The 21,492-nt window shown below is 42.7% G+C and overlaps 1 protein-coding gene across 6 annotated transcripts in view; it reads left to right on the forward strand.

Moving 5' to 3' along the window:
- Window positions 1-21,492, forward strand: part of LOC134175569 (SAM and SH3 domain-containing protein 1-like) — a 540,237-nt gene that overhangs the window by 415,854 nt on the left and 102,891 nt on the right. The window contains exon 1 of one of the 6 annotated variants that reach the window (XM_062641665.1): window positions 2,600-2,748. The exons of the other annotated variants lie outside the window; for them this stretch is intronic. Within the exon in view, the coding sequence (XP_062497649.1) occupies window positions 2,653-2,748 (96 nt within the window). The 5' untranslated portion in view covers window positions 2,600-2,652. Of the gene's footprint in view, window positions 1-2,599; window positions 2,749-21,492 lie in introns of those variants that run through there. 6 annotated transcript variants of the gene reach the window in all.

The following is a 21,492-nucleotide window of genomic DNA, read 5'->3' on the forward strand; positions in this document are numbered from 1 at the left end:
TTAGAGTAACTGCGAGTGGGTGCTCTTGTTGCAGCTGTTTTCTGTAAAATGCCTTTAGGTTTTTTAACTGCAGGACGTTGGCATCCTTAAAATAAAGGAACCCTATGATACCTAGGGGGGGATCTGTTTGAGGGAAGGAGAGCAAGGAATATTTTAGTATGTCATAGTCATTGAATGTCTTGGGAAAACGGCATCTTGTAAATATCTGAAGGTGAACAGATACTGTAATTACAAGACCACAGTATGTGGTAGCTATTGTAAACTGCCATGGATTTGTTGTGATTATCATGTCAAATTGCTTCTTAAAGGAACTGCTCTTCGAGTCAAGTGATTTGGCAGTATTTTTTTTTCCTTTTCTCCCCATCTTTTAAAATCACAGGCTCTGTGTCTCAGATAAATTAAAGTCAACTGGCTGAGGGAAGACTGCTACAGCCATGCATCATGCTCCTCTGATAAAAGCTGCTGCCTCCTCTAAAGAGGATGACATCACGACCCAGGAAGCAGCTCTTGGACCACCACAATTTATAAACTAGTTTCTGTTAAGTGCACTGAAGGCTGAAACGTGCAGATATTCAGGACCTGCTTCTGTAAGTAGTGTAGTCAACCTTACAGCGGAGCAAAGACCTCCATTGGCAGGGAGCGGCAAGTGGGAATGCTGCCCCTTGCACATATTTGGTCTTAATCATTGCTGCCTGAGTCAGAACAATGAGGGGCTTTTAGACTTTGTGCTGCAGTTGTTTGTTAGTTTTAAATATGCCTCTAATCTATAAAAAAAAAACTATATACACAAGACTGTGCACTAGAGGAGCCCAGAATATTTAAATCCTGCGATCAAAAGTGTGCCCTTGTTCAGATATTTTGAAAGTTGGTTGACATTACTGTTGTGACAGAGCCCTGGAACGGGTTGCCCAGGGGGGTTGTGGAGTCTCCTACGTTGGAGATATTCAAGGCCCGCCTGGACAAGTTCCTGTGTGATGTACTCTAGGTTACCCTGCTCTTGCAGGGGGGTTGGACTAGATGATCTTTTGAGGTCCCTTCCAATCCTTGGGATTCTGTGATTCTGTAAGTGGTTCAGCATGGATTTCAGAGGGTCACTGAGTAAATTACCTCTAACTAATTAAACCAGTTTTGAGTTATGCAAGCCCTCTCAGAGTACTGACAGACTTCACTGGCACGCCTTTATCCTTGTATTTCATTGGTTTACAGTTGCATACAATTTAAAGATCAATCAGTAGAGATTTTATACCTGGTTTGGGCCCTTCATTATTTCTCAGTACTAGTCAGTAATATGATGCGTTACACTGTGTGTGTCCTATATGTGCATCCTAAAGAAGAGTCAGGAAAAATGTGCACATATTACATTACCAGTGGTTTCTTTACCACTTTTTCAACATAATTCTTGTTACTACCTGTGCCCCCCACCTCCTTTTCTCTGTTCTGTGTGTGTGCTTAGAAAAGTCTTGTCCCTTGCTTTGCATGCCAGTTGCTCAGAAAGGAAGTGTTTCTACTAGGCTTTTCTTTTTGGTGCTAGCCTACAAGTAACATAAGCTATCTTAGCTTTAAGGACAGAAGAGGAGCATTGGTGGGAATGTGGAAAGAAGATGAGGAGTGCTTTATGCCTTCTCCTGAAACTGTTTTTAGTCCTGTAGGCAAACGGTATCATTTGTTGCTTCAGCCTTTGACGGCTACCAGTGCCCTGCAGTCTGTAAGAGTCTCCCAGACAGTTGCTCTCAGTAGACAGCAGCTTGAAATAGGAGCTTTTAAGGACACATATAACCACTTCAGAGCTTAGAGATGAGCACCAAGTGTAAAGGATTTCCTTGGCATTAGTCCCAGCAGAGCTGGGAGCAAGGTGGTGGCCAGGCCTTAGGGTCATCCTCTGTCCCCAGCTCCTGCTGACCTCTCCAGCTTCCTCTATTAACTGGCCACTGTTCTTTAATGCGTGTGTGTGCGCGTGCATGGGCACTCAGCTGTTCCCCAAGAAGGGTACAGTTTCCACAGTTCCTCTGCAAGGAGCGCTTTGCCTTTTAATGAGGCGATTGAGGATCTCTCCTCAGGAAAACGAATGATGCAGTCCCGGTACTTGAACTAAAGCCTTGATTTAACCGTGCGCCTTTTCCCTCCTCGGCCTCGTACCGAGCGCTGCCGGCTCGTTTCCCAGCTGGCCTTTCCGTGGGGGGAAGAAAAGCCCGTTGGCTTTGCCGTCGGACCTCGCGGCAGGCAGGCGAGCCGCCTGAACCAGCGGAGACCCTCCAGCAACAGGCCGCCCCCCGCCGGGCCCGGCCCTCTGGTTTCGGGGTGGTGGAAGCGTCGGGGCCGGAACCCGGCCGGGGAGGCGCTGGGGCCGTTTGTTGCCGCCCCGGGGCGGCCACGTGCACCGGGCGAGTCCGCGGGCAGGAAGGGGGTGCGGGGCCGACCAGCCGGCAGCGGGGTAGGAGGGAGAGGAGGGGCTTTGCCGCCGTCCCGCCGCCGGGTGGGCGCCTCTGCCGCGCCTCAGTGGCACCGCCGGCCGGCCTGTCGCTGGCCGAAAGTTGGAGGAGTGGCGGCAGCCGGTGGCGGGGCCGTGCCGGGGCGGGCCGGGGCTGGCATGGCGGGGCGGGGCCGGCCAGCAGCAGCGGGGAGCCGGCACTGAGCCGGCGGCCGGGCCGGGGCATGGAGGGGGAGCGGGCGGGCGGCCCCGCCGCCCCGGCGGAGAGCGGCACGTCTGAGGTGTTCGCCCAGCTGTGGGCTGACGTGATGGGCATCCTGGTGAGTGCGGGCGGGACGGGACAGGACGGAGCCTGGGGAAAAGTCGGGCTCGGGGGGAGCCCACCGTGAACTGGGGTGGGCTGCGGGCACTGCTGTCCCCGCCGGAGGGGTCGTGGACGGCGTGGCGCCGGCACCTGCTGCAGAGGTTAACCGGTGGGAGGGCAGCGTCGCCGGGCGGGCGCGTACGTCCCAGAACACCAACTCCATGGGTACAACTGAGAGTGGTGTCAGCGACCGGTTGCATCGCGGGTTGGGAGGAAAGGTTTCTCGGCTGTCATTACAGGCGAGGCCGAGATGCAGCGCAGAGCAGCGCCGGGGCTAGGGCCGTTCACCAGGACGGCCCGGACCCCTGAGCCCGTGTACGCGTCCCCGGAGCGCCCGTATGGGCCGGCCCGTGGGCGCATTGTTCCTGGCGCTCCGGCGTGCTGCCGGGTTCAGTGAAGTTTTGGTGAAAGGCTGGTTTGTTCCTGCCTTTATATTCCACGCACGTGTTCCAGCGTCCCCGTGCCCGGGGGGTCGTAGGGGTCGGGGGTCCCCTGCACCCCGTGTGGCCGGGTCAGGACCGCCCGCCAGCCCAGCAGCGCTGCCCCGTGCCCTTAATGCACCCCCGGGTGCTGGTTGTGTTGCTCTTACTCCCCGTAGTGTTTTTGGAAGCGAGTTGCCCGGTTACGGCTGGTGGAGTTTCTGCGCTGGCGATCATCTGAGGAGGGACTAATCCTCGTAATTCACTGGTTACAAACAAAGGAGATGGCCCCAGTTACAAGGGCTCAAGGAATTATGTTTAGTGGGCACGTAGCATACCGACAGGACGGACTGGATAGCAAACAGTCAAAATTCAGGAAGAGTCAATTCTTTATTTCTACTTGCAGCCAGAGAATAATATTTACTTTAGGTGCAAGATGATAATTACTGCCGAGGACTGCCACTCAGCAAAAAAACAAACACTGATGTTATATATGTACTGGCAGCTTTCCAGTGATACAGGAATGTGGAAATCAACAGTGGAGTGCCTGTTTATTCATTTTAAAAGCAAATTAATAGGCTTGATGCGTATTAACTTTTTGCTGAAGTACAACGTAATGCTATTAACTTTTTGTTGTTAACATTTAACCAACAGACTTTAAAGAGTATTATGAGAAAAAACCTTTTGGAAAGCTGCGAACAAAATGAATGGTAAACCCATAGGATCTAATTCAGAAGCATTATAAAACTGCACAGAGAATCTAATTAGCATTTTATGCTGCTTTTTTTTTTCCACATAGACTTCATTGTTAATATTCAAAGTAAGATTAAAAAACCTGCCTCATTTCATTTCTTCATAGGAATTCTCCGTTGACTTGGCATTCAGTTTAGTAGCACCTGGATGCGTGCACTCTTTCACTGTTAATGATTTTAATCTAAGAATGCAAGCAGAGTCAGTTCTGCCAGTTTGTAGGGAGCACACAGTTGGTACTTCATGAACAGTCTCTTTCTCTGTTTTTCTGGCAAGTTTCAGTACTGCATTTAGTAAGAGCAAAATGCTATTGGATGCCTGGGAAGGAGTGTTTGAGGAGGCCAGACCAACAATCCTAGCATGCTGGAGTGCAGTGCAGAAAAATACCTGATTCTCACACAACTAATAGTTTCTCCTGGCTGTACAGGCTAGTTTCCTTCCTGGGAAAGCATAGCTATTTCATTATTTGTCTTCTAACAAAACTAAGACAAAATAATTTCTTTTAGAGTTGGTCTGCTTTATAGGAAGGAATCATCTGGTAACTGTGAAGTCAGTGGTTTATATCGGTTGCAAACATAATCCAGCACTGTTATCTTTTCTTACTGCAGTGTTTTGTGTTGCAACACAATTACAAATACAGAAGAATACCCTTGTGTTGTATCCCAAATAATAACTGATCTGAGGGAAGACAAAAGCTCTTCTCTCTGCAAGCTGTCAGCTTTCTTCAGATTTAGGTTTTTAAAGAGTTTCTGGTCTCCGTGGGTACAAAACATGTCTTAATATGAACTGACTATAAACTTATTTATTGCTCTGTCCCTCTCTGAAGGCAAGAAAGAAGTAGATCAAGTGCCAAGCTGGATCCAGTGCCAGCTTGACTTTGTGGTACATACAGCTCTGTCCTTTTCAAGCCTACACTGCAAAAGGAACACAGTAAACCAGATTTGTGGCTTCCACATGAAAGTCTGTGGGTGATTGGTCACGGTCCATGGTGCCACAGCAGTGGCCTGCATATCTGGCTTACTGTTTTGGCATTGTCAGTTAAGTGAGGGTATGGGTCTTAAATTCCTGGGATTTACAGTAATTCATGATCCAAAATGGTTTAGGGAACACAGAGGTAAACAGTGGATTTATTCACTGGGAACTGCTTTACGAACTAGGAGGTTGGTGATGTGGAAGGCTAGGTTGGTCCTGCAACAGCTACCAAAGGAATGTGCTAGCAGAGGGGGAGAGGCAAGAGAGAAGAGACAGGATCTTAGGAGGGGAAAACCAGAAAGAAATAAAGAAAGGCGATCATCAAAAATTTGTTGATTGAAAGAAATTGCATTCTTAAGCAATGATCATAGGATGATGCAGGTTAGAAAGGACCTCAGGTGACACCTAGCCTAACCCTGAGCTGAAGCAGGGAACGCTCTGAGGCCAGGTAAGGTTGCTTTGGGCTTTATCCAGTCGGGTCTTGAAAATCTCCAGGGACAGAAACTGCCCAACTTCTCTGTGCAGCCTGTTCCACCGCTTCACTGTCCTTATACACTGAAAAAGGTGGTCTTCATAAAAATGATGAAATGTCTGATTCTGCCTGTCTCATACTGAGGAATTACAGCAGTGGGGAGGAGGAGGGAAGAGTGTTACCCATAATCCCTGCCAGAAGCCTTGGTGGCTGTGGTGGTGTCTCTGTTAGGTTTAGAGGGAGAGGCTGTGAAAGTCAGCCAGCTGGTATTCAGTACTACAGTTACTTAAAATACAAACTGAGCCCCTCTCACTCAGTGGATAAATACATTTCATTGTTTGTGAACGTTTAGATAGGTTCCTTAAAATAGGACCTCATTAAGCAGGAACCTGTGATGGCAGATCCCAGGTCCGGAGGGGAAGCAAATATTTCTCAAGTGCTGCTTGTAAGCAGCATATTTTACAGACTTTGAAGTTGCATAATAACTTTCTCTCTGCTTGACAAATATTGAGTGTACTTGCAGCTGTATTGGGATTTTGCTGAAGTTAATGTAACTTTTCACATTTGCACTTACTCTAATGAAATATTCCATAGGTGCAGCTGTGGTATGAGCACCTCAGAGCTGTTTGTGCTGTTAATAGAGCTCACTAGATAACATAATTATACTTAAAAGCTTTTGCTCTGTCTGCAGCAAGCACATGATGGAATGTACTGGTTGATTATAATTTGCAGTGTCTCAAAGCGACCATGGATGGTAGAAGTGTATTAAGATTTCAGAGTGAGATTGTAGTAGATGGATTATGAGTAAGAATACAGAAAATTCTCTGAATCCCAAAATGGAACACCATAAAAAAGGAATATTTTTGGCATAGAGTCATGTATTGATGTGGAGATAGCAAACTCTTTTATGCTGAGAGTCTGAAGATTTGTCTGTGATCAGATCTGAGAACAAATTGTAATATTAAGTGAAAATAATGAACTTTATTCTTTTAAGGATGTGCTTTCAAAACATGGGCTGTTGACCTTAGTACAGGGAAGACACTGTAGTGTCTATCTTGTTTATAAGATGTTCTTTCTTCTCATCTGGCATAGCTGGAACAGGTATCTGTGTCAAATCCTGACATTAGTGAAATCACTAGCAGAACTCTGATCAGTTATAGAGCATGGATTTCCCTGAAGAAAATGTCTATTTCTGTGAGGAGCTTTTGTCTTCAATGGCCAAGATGAGAAAGATACAGAGGAAATTGCAAGAGATGCAGTGAAATTGGAAGTCTTTCCAGCTTTTTATTTCAAAGTCATAGCTAGTTTGTTTCAAACAGTTAAAAGAGGTGGAGAAAAGGGGAGTTCTTTATTTTTTTTTTTGGTAGTGTTTTGCAGTTATGCTAAGAGGAAACTAGTGCTTTCCCACCATCTCCTGTGAGCTAAAGGAAACAGTGTTTTGACAACAATAAAGCTCACTTGGGTTTATACTGGGTGCCCTACTATTTACATATATAATCTATCTTGCTTTCCATGTTTCAGTGACTATTTGAATTTCTTATCGAAGTAGTGAAGAAAAAAACCAAGAGAGAAGGATGCCAGCTGATAATACTACTGTAATAACATGTAATTACATACTGACTAACATACTTTGGATAGAGGAATTTGATACTGAGCCTGGATATCTGGAGAGATCGGGGAAGTAGATCCGTGACTGATAAAAGCAGTCGGAGGATTGCCGAGAGGAGTTGTGGCAGCTCCTACCAGCCGCAGATTTCTCCCAGGATTGCCCTTCCGTAAACCATCTTTAGCTCTCCATGACCTCCCATGGAAATCTCTCTACTCCATTGCTCTCCCAGTGTCTGATTCAGGTGACTCTGTTTCTCTGATGTCTGCTTGGCACTGTGAGGGCACTCCACCTGAAGCCATTGGTGTTCAGCACAGCTCTGCAGAAAACCGCAGGCAACCAAGTAGCTGTTCCAGGTAGAACTTGCTTTTGAAAATTCAATATACTCATTTTTTTCCAGTTTTTACTGAGATGTTGCAAAATAGCTGTGGCACTGTGTTGTTAGCTCAAAAAGCACTTTGAGACATTCTGATTCAAAACTTTTTTGTTCTGACTTCTGCTTTGGAGTACATTTTGAAAGCATATCCCACTTGCAACAATAAGGATAAACCCAGAAGGCCTGGCCTCTGCTTTTCCGACTGGCTGGTATTGTTTTTTTTTTTCTGTTTAAAAGAAAAGGAAATATTTCTTTCAAATAAAGAAATCAAACCAGAAAGTCACTGACTGTCAGTTGAGGTGTTGGATTCAGTTTTATATTTTAAACTTAACCTATTGCATCTGTTTTCCCTCTCATCTCCATGCAGCATTACGCGTAGCAATGCTAATACCTTTATGAAGAAAGACAGCTCGTAGAGATAACCTTTGGTCCAGGCTTTTTCTTGCATGTCAAGTCACATAAAACAGATGTCTCCATCAGACAGTTCAGTCCCTACAAGACCCTGCACAGTCAGGAATGATAAGAAGTTTTGGTTCTGGTGCCCTGAAATCAAACTCTGGGTTTCCCTGGTCTTTGAATTGCAGTTAAAAATAAGGAAGATTTGTATATGCCTGCTCTTTGTCTACTGTGAACTGTGGTTTACTAGATAATAACTATGAATTTAAGGTAAACTTGATTCTTGGTGATAAGATTTTATTTTCTGGTGAGTTGCTGGTTTGCTGTGAATATGGGCTCCATTATCAGCATTTGGAAATACTCCTTTTCCTCATATTTATTCGCATTTTGTAAGTCAATCAAGTGCTCTGTCTTTTAAGAGCAGCGGATTATCAGATCACCAGAACTCGCCTGTAATGACGCCTGCTTCCTTTTGTAGATGTGAAAAAATGGCAGTCTCTAAACAGAAAGGAAATGTGAAAATTGGTGTGGAAAGTTAAAGTGTTGCACATGCAGGACAATGATAACTTAAAGGAGCTTTATTGTATGGAATGTGATGTATTACACATGCTGGTCACCATTTTCTATAGTCAGGTGAAAAACATTTTTAGCGTGTATCAGAGCAAATGATACTTTGCAAGACTGGGTAATGATGAACCTAACTTATTCTGATGCTGTCAAGAAATCAGTGTAAATTAGCGCTGATTGCACAAGATGCTGTGCAAATGGGAGCAGAGAGGGTAAGCTGTGTGAGCGAAGCAGAGGGACTGGGGTGCAATAGAGTAGGGTCACTGCTGGATGTGGCACAGGGTTGTGAGGAATGGACAAAACAGGCAGTGCCTGGGGCAAGGGAGTTTGGGTAAGAGGGGAGAAAGGTCTTCTCTTCCATACCCCATCTGAACTACTGCAGTGTTGGCCCTTGGCTCAGCTCCTTCAGGACTTCTTTTCTCTCTAGATGTGGCATGATGGAGGAGAGAATGCTGGTGCACCCAGCCCTGTTGCCTGTGCCTTCCCGGGTGTCCCTTCCTCGTTTGGAGTCTCTGGCTGTAGCTTTTACTTCATGGAGCAGCACAGGATTTCTCCTGTTCCATTTACCCTGTTGTCATGGTATTAATGATTGTAGAGCCCACATTGTATTTGGATTTTAGGAGGTGCAGTGACACAGGGTGAATAAGAATTACTTTGTTAATGACACAGCAAAGTGATTTGTCACAATACCTGTTTTAACGTAAAGTGCTGCTAATAATTTTCCTCTTTGATTGCAATGACTAATGAACATTCTGCCATTATTGGTGATATGAGGGAGGAGGAAGGTGGTGGTTGTGACTGCAGAAATGCTGAGGTAACTTTGCAAGAGTTTGGAGTCCATGTTTTTCATGAGAAGATTAACATAAAGATGGAATTGGATTTAATATGTGCAAGTCTGTAAAAATTAAGTTTCTGCTATGAAAGTGTATTCTCTGTTGAAGTATGTAGGTACACGTGTTGTGTGATTAGAGAAATATGAATGGTTTTTATTTCTCACTATCATCAAGAGACTTAACTGTCCCATTAGCAGGACAGAAATACAGCACAGTTCCCTGAAATATATTTGAACCCAGCAGTTCACAACACGGATTTCCATTATGGAAAGTACTCTATAAATAAAAGGAGCTGCCACCACCACAGTGCACTCTCTGTGGTGTGGGTCAGGTGGGGGCACGTGGCTCTGCTTTGATCTTCTTGAGGTGAGGGGAATGCTTTTCCTGGCTTCCTGTAATAGCAGACTGCCATGTTACGAAGCACTAATTTATATACTATTTTTATTAGCACTTTGGTTAGTGTAATAAAATACTTGATGGCTTAAGTTTTAATGACACCTGGATAAGCATTTCTGAGCTACCTGCTAATTTTAGGGGCATGTTTCCTATGAAGAGGTTGAAACTGAGAGTGGAGATTGTATAACCTATTTGGAGAACAGCTTTAAGGAGGCTATAACTGGAAAACTAGATGGACAAGCTCAAGAATGTGATATAGCAAAGATTTATAAAGCACACTTCAAGGCTTTTTTTTTGGGGAAGTTATACAATAAAATGGAGAGCTGGTTCCTTGTATCCATGTCATGATCCAATTGTGATGTGGTTGGAGTGCTGTAGCACAGGCCCTTGCTACAGGCCCATTAGATTTTGCTGATTTGGCTTCCTTGTGGTCCTGCATGAATGCAGGGATATGCTATTCAGATCAGTTTACATGATCAGGCCTCCAGATGGAATAGATATGGATGTTCTTATGTGCATGAGTAAATGCACACATTGAAGCTTACAAGCATGGTAACATAATTATCAAGACTAGAAATACGTCATTTTCTCTTTCATTATTGTCACTGTATTTAAGATGGTATACAGTGCTTTTTGGTCTTTGGTAACAGCATACTAAAGTTTTTATATTGCAGAGTTATCCACCTTTCCATTTATGTGTGGGAGTGTGTGTATGTAAAGGAGATTAGGTAACTATTTAATATAATAACATCAATACTTTGAAAGCTTTGCAGTGGTGAGAGTCAATAGAGGGTAGTGAAAACACTGCCATGCTTGTTACAATGTTAAATAGAGAGTTACATGAGCAAGGTCTTGATTGCAAGATGCTCCTAACCCTTTCGCCTTGCAACTGAAGATGCTTTGTGCAATGCTAATGGGCATGTGGAAGCAAAGGATGAAGAAAAAGACAAAAGATAAAGGGTCTAACTTCTGCTCTGTTTACATAAAAACTTCATGAGCCTAAGGCATGGAAGTTTTTTTTTTATTGTTGAGCAGTGTGAGGCCTGTAGGTTTTCAATAAAAAAGGAAAAAGCAACTTCTGTCATTCCTTCACAAATTCAGGCTAGTTGAGTGTCCTGGCCCTTTCAATGCCAGCACCAAGTTGACCCTACTGTAGAGCTTTCTCTCTGCTTGACTGTAACCCCAGTCTAACTGGATGGAGAAAAAAATGGATTCGAGAGCACTTATCATAACAGCTCACTGCACCAAAATGGAACTGTTGGAAGGTTATTTTTAGTGAGTGCACATCCACAGCTGGAGCTTGTGTGAAAGGATGTTCCAGGTCTGATTGCATAGCATTACGTTGTACTTCAGCAACGTAAGGCTTTTCAGGTATTTTGCTTGCCAGAATAATATCATACTGGTCATAATACATACCTCTGAAAGTGCTACGTCATTGCTGTAGAATATGTGGGGTTTATGCACTTAGTGTTTAGGAGATGTATTTTGTCTTTGTTTATTATCTCTGTTTATCTGTATCTGTTACAGTTCTGAAACACTTTCATCCTCTGGATTTTGTGCTTGCAATCTTCCAGCAGCAGCTTCCTGAATATTCCAACTCAGCTGAAAGAATGAAATTTCTCACCTGAAATTTCTACTGCAATCCCAGGGATGGTGTGCAAATAGAGGATACTTATTTTCTACTGCTAAATTGAGGCTTATCTCTTTTCACCATCCCTGTTAGACTTATTTTATGTTGTTATCAGTATCAGTGCATAGACTTAAATGTAGCCTTTGGTTATACAGAATAATTTTTACTACTTATGAGCTTTGGAGCTTTAAGTGGTTGGCCAGCTTAGTGCAATAGCTCTGAAAGCTGACAATAAGTATTTTGCATTTAAACTAAAATGTATACTTTGTAAGGGTGAAAATAAGAAAAATCCTATTTTATACATAAATGTATTTGTGTTTATACATAATATACACTGCAACTTGCAGGTTGTGATTCCCACTTCATTATTAGGCTTCTTTCCCACCTTAGAATTCATAAATAACAATTGTAACACAGGAAAAGGTGGGAGCAGATTGCACTTTGTGTGTCAGTCGTGGTTCCTGTCTTCAAGTTTCTGTCTTCACATTTCCATCTTCAAGATGACTGCATGTTTACACTTCAAAAAAACTCACTGCTTCAGAGTGTGTTGTGGGAATATGTCATGTTTTGTACAACACTTGGGGAGAACAGGTCTCCATGTGCACCATTTTATCAGAGGACTAATAAAGATACTGTATTTCAAAACCAAAACCACTGGTAAGGCTAGGAAATTTCTAGTCAAACAAGCAATGAAAAGCTGGTGGTCAGCTGTCACATTGGGCATACCATGGAATACAGCAGTTGATGGGCAGTGGAGCAGGGGCGACAGTGCCTGTGGCACAGATCCATGTTGGCTGGTTTCTGACATGTTCTTTGTTGGATTTACATGGTACTTTGTGTCAGACTGAGGACTAATTAGGCTCAGAAGAGGTATTTGGGTTTTCATGTATGTCTAGTGTATATAGATGAGAGGGTTTTTTTTTTCAGCACAGCAAACACAGTAGGGGATCACCACCACAGAACCTGTTGTGTTCCTTCTGGCCCTGAGGTCACTTGCTATTTGCCACAGATTTTGTTGGAAGTAAGAGCAGGCTGTGGGCCCCTTGAAAAATGTTGACAGCAGAGGTAGCTTCAGGTACCACAGTGGAAAACTGGTGTGGCTGCAGTAGCAGACATCTCCCACTGGAGGTGTTTCCTTAGGTCTGTCTGTTTTCATTTCACTGAGGAAAAAGGGCTGAGTAAAGGCAGATTTCCTGCTGGCAGGGCATGTTGTGAACCTTCATACATGGCAAATTCTTTGAACTTTTTTCTCTCTGTTTTTACATACCATAGTTCTGTAAAGTTTCTCAAGGGTCATTTTCCTTGTAGAAGAAAATGCCATATTCCTGGTGTCTCTTCTTAATTACCCAAATTCATCTGTCAGTGTCCAGTTTATATGTGGAAGCTTCCACTTTGCTTGCTGCACACTGCAAATAAGAACTGGAAGATGCCTGGTTTTCATCGTATTTTATTTTGTGATGATGTGTCCAGCTCATTGTTCAGAGGGGTTTGGTGTGAGGGTCTGTACTATTTCTTGTGTTATCAGTGGAGACTGCTCAGTTGTAGGTAGTGTAAAATGGTTGTTAGTCCTTAAAAAATATATATATATATATAAATCTGTTTTCCACTTTAATTATGGCTACTTTTATTCTGTGCATTTTGCATTGAGGTGTGAAATAGAGTCTAATCCTGTGATCCTGTGTCGCCCCTCTCTGCTGTGGTGGCTCGTTCTGCTGTGTACTGAATTGAAGGGATACTGGGATGTGTTGGCTCAGTGTTGTATATTGTTTCTTGTTCAGTCCAGATCCAGCAATATATTGTTTAGATTTTGTGTCTGGGAACGAGTATATACGTGCAGATGGATAAACTTAGGTTTGTAAAACTGAAGCTTTGCATGAAGGTATCTAAACTCAGGAAGTTAAAAGAGGACATAAGGTCATGGACTTCATCGGAATATTGACATGACAGTGAAGAGTAGCTTCATACAGCATATGGTGTGTGTTTATGCATAAATGAGAGAGGAAAGAGATGCTTCTGCATATCCTTCTTGCAGACCTACTCATGATGAATCTCACTGGGTTTGGTTGGTGTGAAGGCTGAGTTCCTAATTGCTGAAATTAAGAGAAAAGAAAGAAGTGGATGTTCTTAGTGTTGCTTTTTCTCTCTGAGAGAACAGTACATTCTTCAGGTAATCTTTGCCAAGTTACTTGTGGTTTTTAATCTTAATCTCAAATGTACTTAGAATACAAAAGACTGTACAAATTTTCGTTTTCCATCTGCCAAACCTAATTACAACTACTGCAAAATGCTTACAGATACTTATTTTGAAAAGTGTCATGAAAAAGAGAGGGGAGTAAAATGGTTTGTTACCTCCTCACTGGCCCTTCTGCTGTTTTTAGGTAGATCTATTGCAGTGTGTGTTTGAGCAGTTGAGAAAAAAAAACAACAAATGATGTGGGTTTTATTCCTTTTCTTCAGACTCATGCCTCTCTTAGGAAAATACCTCTCATACAAAGAGGAAACGGAGGCTGACAAGGCTGAAAGTGCAGTGACTCAGTATCCAGAACTGTATTTCTGTGGCTAGAAAAGTGAAAAGAGAGTCCCAGCTCAGCAAGGTAACTTGCAACTGCTAGGAAGAGGGATTTAAGAGGATCATGTGAAAGGAAGAATTGCTGCCTTCATGGCAGGAAATGGCTGGAGCACTGAGGCTTTGGCAGGGGAAGGTCAGCACTCAGGCTGGCTTTGGGGAGGCCCAGAGGAGGTGACTGAATGGTGTGGACGGGCAGGGAGCACATAGGAAGTAAATAATAGAGTTTTAAGCCTGGTTCAGAAATGACAGGGCTCACTGCAGGTGCTGAGTAGGGATATGAGAGAGCAAAGTAAGCTTTCATGTCTAGTTGGTTGCCCCTTGTTTTGGTTTTGCTTAAAGACAAATACAGACAATAGGTGGGTAATCTTTGATGAGTGTATGAGTCATATAAAATGATGCCATTCAGATACTGCCAGCAGATGCTTCAAATAGGTAGTTTGAAGGAGAGAGCTGGTTAGCTAAAACAGGCTGAGAGCACAATTTGCTATTTTGCTAGAGACAGTCTGATGCCCTGACTCCTCGTTCACATGTAACTTGTTCTGAACCAGCCTTTGCATTTCAGGTTGTACCTTTAAAGCTTTGAAGAGATCACCACATCTAAAAACATACGATTCTCCTTTCTTCTTGAGAAAGTGTACAGCAAAATCTTTGTTTCCCTTCAAGTCCTGGTTCCTTATGAGTGAGGCATCGTATTTACTATGATTTGAAACTCAGAATGGTGCATAATGTGAAAAGTGGTGTAATATCTTCCTTTTGCTGGGAGAACTCTCTGCTGTTTTTGTGGTGCCTCAGATGCCTTCTGTACTTAGGTTGTCCTGGTGCTCTTGCTGGGTTTGTGGTTCAATGTTCCCCAAGACTGCAGTCTCTTCGTATCAGAAGGAGAGTCTGTGAGGAAGTGTCTTCCTTCTGACACTTTCTTCTTATGTTAGAGTTGTTTTTACAGGTAGGTGAGATGTTTTTCTTTGGCATGACAACTCTCCTGACAAATGGCTAGTTAGCAAGATGTTCTTTTGATGTTGCTATGCATAGAGCACTTGGCTTACCCTCAAAGTCCAAGTGTTTTATCTACAGTTGTCTTTCAATGTGTGATTCAGGGCCTTGGATCAGTCAGAACCAGCTACTGAGTTTTGTAGATATTTTTGTGACCTTTATTGACACTGGGGTTCTGCCAGCTTCTGCTTTTTATGACCTCTTTAGCCATGTGGGGCTCTTCAAATTGTTTTACACTTCAGTTAGAGGTGCATCTCTGTTATGGCAATACTTGATCAATGCATTCAAGTCTCCAGTGAAAGCAGCATACAATCATAAAATATCCCAAGTTGCAAGGGACCCATAAGGATCATTGAGTCCAGCTCCTCACAGAACTACCTAAAACTAAACCATATGACTAAAAGTGTCATCCAGATGCTCCTTGAACTCTGATGGGTTTGGTGTTGTGACCGCTTCCCTGGGGAGCCTGCTCCAATGACTGACCACCTTATCAGTGAAGAATGTTTTCCTAGTATCCAATCTGAACTTCCCCTGACACAGCTTCATTCCATGTCCTTGTGTTTGTTTTCAGTGGGCAGAGCCACTGAACTGACAGCACCCACAGGCTTAAGCAATTCCTTGAAACAAGCACGTAGCATCCTGCTGATTGAGGAGCTCCTGTAGGTAATAAAGTGCATGTTGCCCCTTTAAAGACATACCTTGAAACACCTGGGAGATATGGCAACCTCACAGTTACTGAAGCCTGGACTCTGTAGGATTTGCTCTGAAGGTAGGCAGAAATACTTCTCTTTTATTTGGGTAAGTGACCTATTTAGCCTAATTAGGAAGTGCTTTGGCAATGATGAAGCAATATGAGCACACAGGAATGCAGAAAGCCCATCTTCACTGTACACAGATAAAGGGAAATGAGCAAATAAAATACGAGATCCCAGAGCAGAAAGGATTGTAAGTTGGCAAGAGAGAGAGAGCTCTTATTGCAAGGTTGATATCCCTAATTGATATAAACATGAAGCCCTGTGCAATCTGTGGTAGTTAAAAGATACGCATCTAAATAATATTTAAATAGATTCTTGCACTTTTAAGACCCACTGGAGTGTAATTGTATTCAACTTAATTAAATGAACCAAACCCCCTTGATAACTGTGCATTACTGCTCCTAAATAAAACACTCTCCAAAGAGACTTCAGGATGTTTAGTTAAAGTGATAAAAAACCTGAGCCCAGTGCCATGAAGTTTTGCATGAGTCGCTTTATATTTAGTTCATCTGTATGCTACCTGCAGTGGTGGGAGAGTGCATGTTAACAGTACTGTACCTCTGCTAGAGTCAAAAGCTGATGCTTCACTGAAGTACTGCAGGGCAGAATCAGTCTTTCTGGTTTTACATTACCTGTATGAATGTAGGGTGTCTATTTAAGCTAGTTTATTAATGCCACCAAAGAGCAGGAGTCCCTCTGTGCCTGTGCCAGCACTGACCACCCGGTCCCTGCAGAAGCCAAGGTTTGCAGAGCAGGAGTATGTGCAGGCAGGATGGGCAGCATCAGTGAGGGGGGCCTGGGTGCAGCTGGCTAACGGGAGCTATGGGAAACCATTTCTGCTGCTGCTAACATTACATGGGGAAACATGGATCACTGCCATGCTCAATTGTGGTTGTTTCCTTTCCTGATAAAAGAGGGCCTGTCAGGAAGCAGTAGGAGTGAAGGCAAGGTTAGTCTCTGGGTACAGAAGTGCTGGGTGTATCCTCCAGGCTGCAAGCTGATGAATTCCTAGCAGGAAGAAGTAAAAGAGCAGTAGTTTGAGATAGCAGTTTAAACATTGACATCCTGGTTTGCCACAGATGACAGGTAGGCTGCCCTCTGTGCTTGCAGCAATAAATCAAGGGCCAAGTCTTTGGGGTGCACAGTACCCTGTACCATTGGGCTCAGCAGCCAGGGTAACTGATTTCTGTACCTACTCCCCAAAGAGAGGAGAGACCTTGTCGTGCCTTGATGTGCAGAACATTATTTTTTCACACTTTGTAGAACTGGATTTTGGGGTGAAGGGAGATACTTCAAGATTCTCTTTCCCCCTTTCCAAAATCTTCACGTGGATAGCATGAGAGTGCTGGTCTCTTGGAAGGAAGCCTCTTGGTTGGCACATGGAGGAATAAGCAATGGTACTTACTGTCACACCCTGCTTCATAATGGCATAGCAGCATTTCTTAATGTTGGGTTGCTCATTGCTGAGCTGGGTGCTGCATGAATAAAGGTGAGGTGCTCCCTGTAGCCCTTGCCGTGTAAGTGCAGATGAGGCAATTGGCATGTCCAGCCAGAAGAAACCTGGGGCACCTGCATCCCCACCAGGCTTTGCTGGGCACTGCCTTCCCTGTGGAGCAGGAGAGGCTGCTGAGATGGTGAGAAATTAGGGAAGGCATGGAGGGCTCTCTTCCTTTATTGATGCAATCCAGATGCTAGTACTGTTGGGTTTCAGTGGGCTGGGGGATGTTGGAGTCCTTAGGGAGGGCCAAGCAGAAGACCTTTCCAGAATCTTGGGCCTAGCTCTTGAAAAGCTCTACCAAGAGAAGTAGAAATAAAGGTGTGTGGCGTGCACAATGGAACACTGAAGAAGCAAGGGAAATGGGCAGAGAGAACAGAGAAAGAAGGATAAGAAGGTTTTTTTTGAGTGAACTTTTCTGGGCAAGATATGACCTGCTTGTGCCAAACTGTCCTAGTGAGAAGCATAGCAGTTTAAGGTAAAGATGGTTATTCTCTACTGACACTAGGAAAAATTATGTGGGTAGAGAGGAAAAAAGGTCAGAGTAGGTACTTGTCACTGTCACTGGGGGTTTTGTACAGCACCTAGCACAAGACAGAATGAAATACCATTTCTGCCACAAAGCAATTACAGATGTCAAGAGCTTCATAGTGTCAGGGCAAAAAAAGAAAAACAACCATTTTGTAAGCCAAAACAAATCTAGTGCATTTTATTTGGAGAAACTACTTAAGGTCCCAGAAACTGGATAAAGGCTTAATTTACTAAACAAGCAGTTGTTTCGCTATGAATAATGTGGTGACAATTACATTCAGTATTAGCATGTCCCTTATGCATATACCTCTTAGCAATCCATGTATATTGTGTTTCAAGCAAGAATTAACTTGAGCGGTCAATATGTAGGGTATTGGGTGCTATAAAGGTTTTACTGATGTGTTGATGCAACAGATTCAAATCCGAAGTTTGGTAAGTCCTTTCCATAATGTTTTGTAATGTTAAGATGTTTCATTTACAGGATAAAAAGATTAGGTTAGAATAAAATCCCATATAGGAGCAGAATATTAGTGTACCAATAGATGGTATTAATATTCTGGATGTCATTCATATGTGGAGGTTGACTTACAGGCAGAGTTGCAAAACCTGTAGAATAATAATTGCCTATTCCTAAAATAAAATCACCCTTTGAATGCTTCTCAGCATACTCCTAAGAGTATGTTCATAGTGAAACCCTTATTTTATAGTAGTTTCTCACTTTTGTTCTCCCCCCCAGTTGAAATGAAGCCAGAATTTCATACAGCAGAATCCTTGTTAGATAGGATCTGAGAGTGTTTATGGCTCATTCACTTAGATGACTGCATTTTATTGTTTTATTGTGTTTTACCAACATGCCTGTCTGTAAGGGAAGGCCTCTTAGTGATTACTGGCATAAAGCAGAAATCAGTTTTAACTATGCTTGGACATAAACATAACCAAAGTTTGTTTTCTCTGAATCTACCATGCAACTTTAACCCCTTAGGGAATACTAGGCTTGCTGAGTTTATGCAATGGCTCTGAGATGCTGTTCTCAGTTTTTGTCTTTAAATATCCAATTTTTGTGGGTTTGTTTTGTTTGTTGATTTTTTTGTTTATTGTTTTGTGGGGTTGTTTGTTCGTTTTCTTTACATGTTTCCTGTTAGTTTGATGTTTGGTTTGGGGTTTTTTGTTACAGAAGATTTGTTCTTGTCATGCTGTGTTACTACTAAATATAAAGAAAAGACACAAATTTTATTGAGATCTCCTTCACCATTGCAGCTGATCTGGCAAGCACACTGAAATAAAAGATTTATTTCATCATCTGCTTAAGATTTTTGGCTTTTGGGTATCTATTTCATTAGACTAACTTAAAGATGAAGCCACCCCATAATGTCTGTTAAAATGTCTCAATTCTGAAACAAGAAATTCATCTCTATCTCCTTGATAGTGCTTTAATCACGTATTAATTTCATATCACATGTTAATTCCTTAATTCTTGCCATTCTTCTTTTTACTGTTTGCTTCTCTTCTGAGTGTCAAGATAGAAGCCTGCTGCAGCTGGTGTGCATGAAGAGATGCATTTGAGGGAAGTGTCTCAGCAAGCACAGTGTGCAGAAGGAGGAGGCAGCAAGAGCAAGGAAAACAAAACTAATGAGAGGTGATGTCAGGTGCAGCTATTACATGGATGAAGGAGGAGTTACTCTGCTTTACAAGCTGGCAATGATAATTTGTGCCTGACTGCTGACCAGCCTGGTGTGGGTAGTGGTGGCATGGCAGGTATCGGAGCAGACAAGGAGTTACATTTTGATGAGCTTAGGGCACATCACCTCAGGAAAAGAAGGATAGAAGATAACATACTATTATTAGGGAAGCTGGACATTAAGGGTGCTTTGAACTAACGTTTCAAAGCACCCTTATAATATAAGAATAAAATTTGCATGTAATCTTGTCTGTCAAAATAATGAGCGTGTGAAAGAGCTGGTTCTACTTGTGATGGATACCTACTTTTTAAGTATGTTGGAATGTATATTTGCATAGATGCAACTTTTTTGTTACACACACATATTTTAATTTTTTTACATAGAGGACTTCCTTGGTTGCTTGTCAGAGAGAGGGATCCCAATATGTGCTTTCAAGTTTATTTTAATTTTCAAAAGGAAAAATGTAAATTGCATTCAAATTGCTTTTCCAGAGATGCTTTATTACACCTTCTTGACAAAGATTTCAGGGCTTTACAGTGAAAAATTAGAGGAAAAAAAGATTATATTGCTGATGGTGCCCTTTAATTGTAGAATTTTGAAAAGGGAAAGAGTTTGGTTTGATTTAAAGATAGGGCAAGATTTCATCTGAATTAGGAAAAGCTTACACAGCTCTGTGGTTTAATATAAAGTTTCTGGATCTAGGGTGACTGTGCTCTGAACTCAGTTGGGTGCATCAGTTATTTCATGTAACTGATGCAAAAGCTTTGATATCAAACTGTACCATTATTGTGCGTTCTGCTTATTGTACAGAATGTAGAACTGTTTTAACCATGCTGCAGAGAGCTTGACACAATTTTATTAGAACTATTTTTGTAACTCTGTCTGTAAAGCTGTATAGCTTAATGACTTAACCCTCAGATGCCATAAAAATTAATAGAAAGTCTTCTATTGAATCAGTTTCATCTATATGTTCTCTTTGTTCTCACAGTGTCCAGCTATAGCGAGGTCAAGGGAACCATGACAACCCTTCAGTATTCTCTAAAATAGCTGTTCTCAATATAAAAATGTCATGACTTCTACACTAAGTATTTTATGCCTTACCCTGAATATCAAGGCAAGCACTGGGCTGTTTGGCCTCATGCTTCTGTCTCATTCACATTTCTGACCTCGCTGACTGTCAAGACAGGCTTTGAACCCGTCACTTCATGGATGGTGGAATTGTTAGTTCTGCTGAATAGAAGATTGTCCTTTCTAAGCCCTAGGAAAAGAAGAGAATGTTTCTGTAGCAGCTTGTTGGGTTCAGTTTTAATGGGAACTGTTTTGAAGTTAAGCCAGAAGGCCAAACATCAGCCTTAATCCTGGCAGAAATAAATTGCTACCAAGGGGCAAGATCAGAAATAGGTAAAAGACACAGTTGTTATCAAGCTCCACAGGTTTTCCTTATGCATGCCTGTCATCATTATGCAAGTCAGTATTACTGCAGGAAATTGAGACACAAGCCCTAGACAGAGAGGTAAACATAGGTGTGACTCTTATTTTGAGAAGGTTTGGATCTGGTTTAAATCTGCCTCCTTAGAAGGAGCTGTGGAAGAACGTGAAATACCGTGTCAGATTAATTACCTGTAGCCTGAATTCATGCATTAGTATATTTTGGGGTGCAGAGAGGCACGCTGCTAGTACAAGGTTGCCTAGGGAAGGATGCACAAGTTACTCAAGCTTTCATGACCCTGTGTTAGGAAAAATATCTAAACCAGGACTGAGATCTTAGTCAAAATTGTCCCATGCGAATCTGAGCAACCTTTGCTTTCTAGGTAAGCTAGTTCTGCTTGACTTTAAACAGCTTATAGTTTGCTATGTAGGTATGAAGTCCTGTTGAAAACTGTGTTTATTAGGTACAAACGTGTTTCCTTTCAGTACATGTTCTCATTTCAGCACTTTTTAGTCCCTCCTGCCTCTTGCCCTTTTCCCTTCCCCAAACAAGCCTGTTTGCTCTGGCCCACGTCCTGGCTTTCATTTATGTACTTCTTACAGCTATCCAAACCAAAGGTATTATTGAAATGCACGGCCGTGTTCCACAGATTTTTGGTAGGCGTCCCTGTTAAGATCAACTGCCAGCAATAAGCTGCTAATGTTTACAGTGACTCTCCACACAGTAGTCCTGTGTTTCAAGCATGGAAATGGATTTTTCTCATCTTGGGCTGTGACGGTCAAAAATATGCCTTTGCTAGAGCATGACTGCAGAGTTGTGAAAGAGCATCTTCCCT

The sequence above is a fragment of the Pezoporus occidentalis genome, unplaced genomic scaffold (genome assembly GCF_034315485.1).
Source record: "Pezoporus occidentalis ecotype Australia unplaced genomic scaffold, CSIRO_AGI_Poc_V1 ctg7, whole genome shotgun sequence".
In the NCBI taxonomy this organism is placed as follows: Eukaryota; Metazoa; Chordata; class Aves; order Psittaciformes; family Psittacidae; genus Pezoporus; species Pezoporus occidentalis.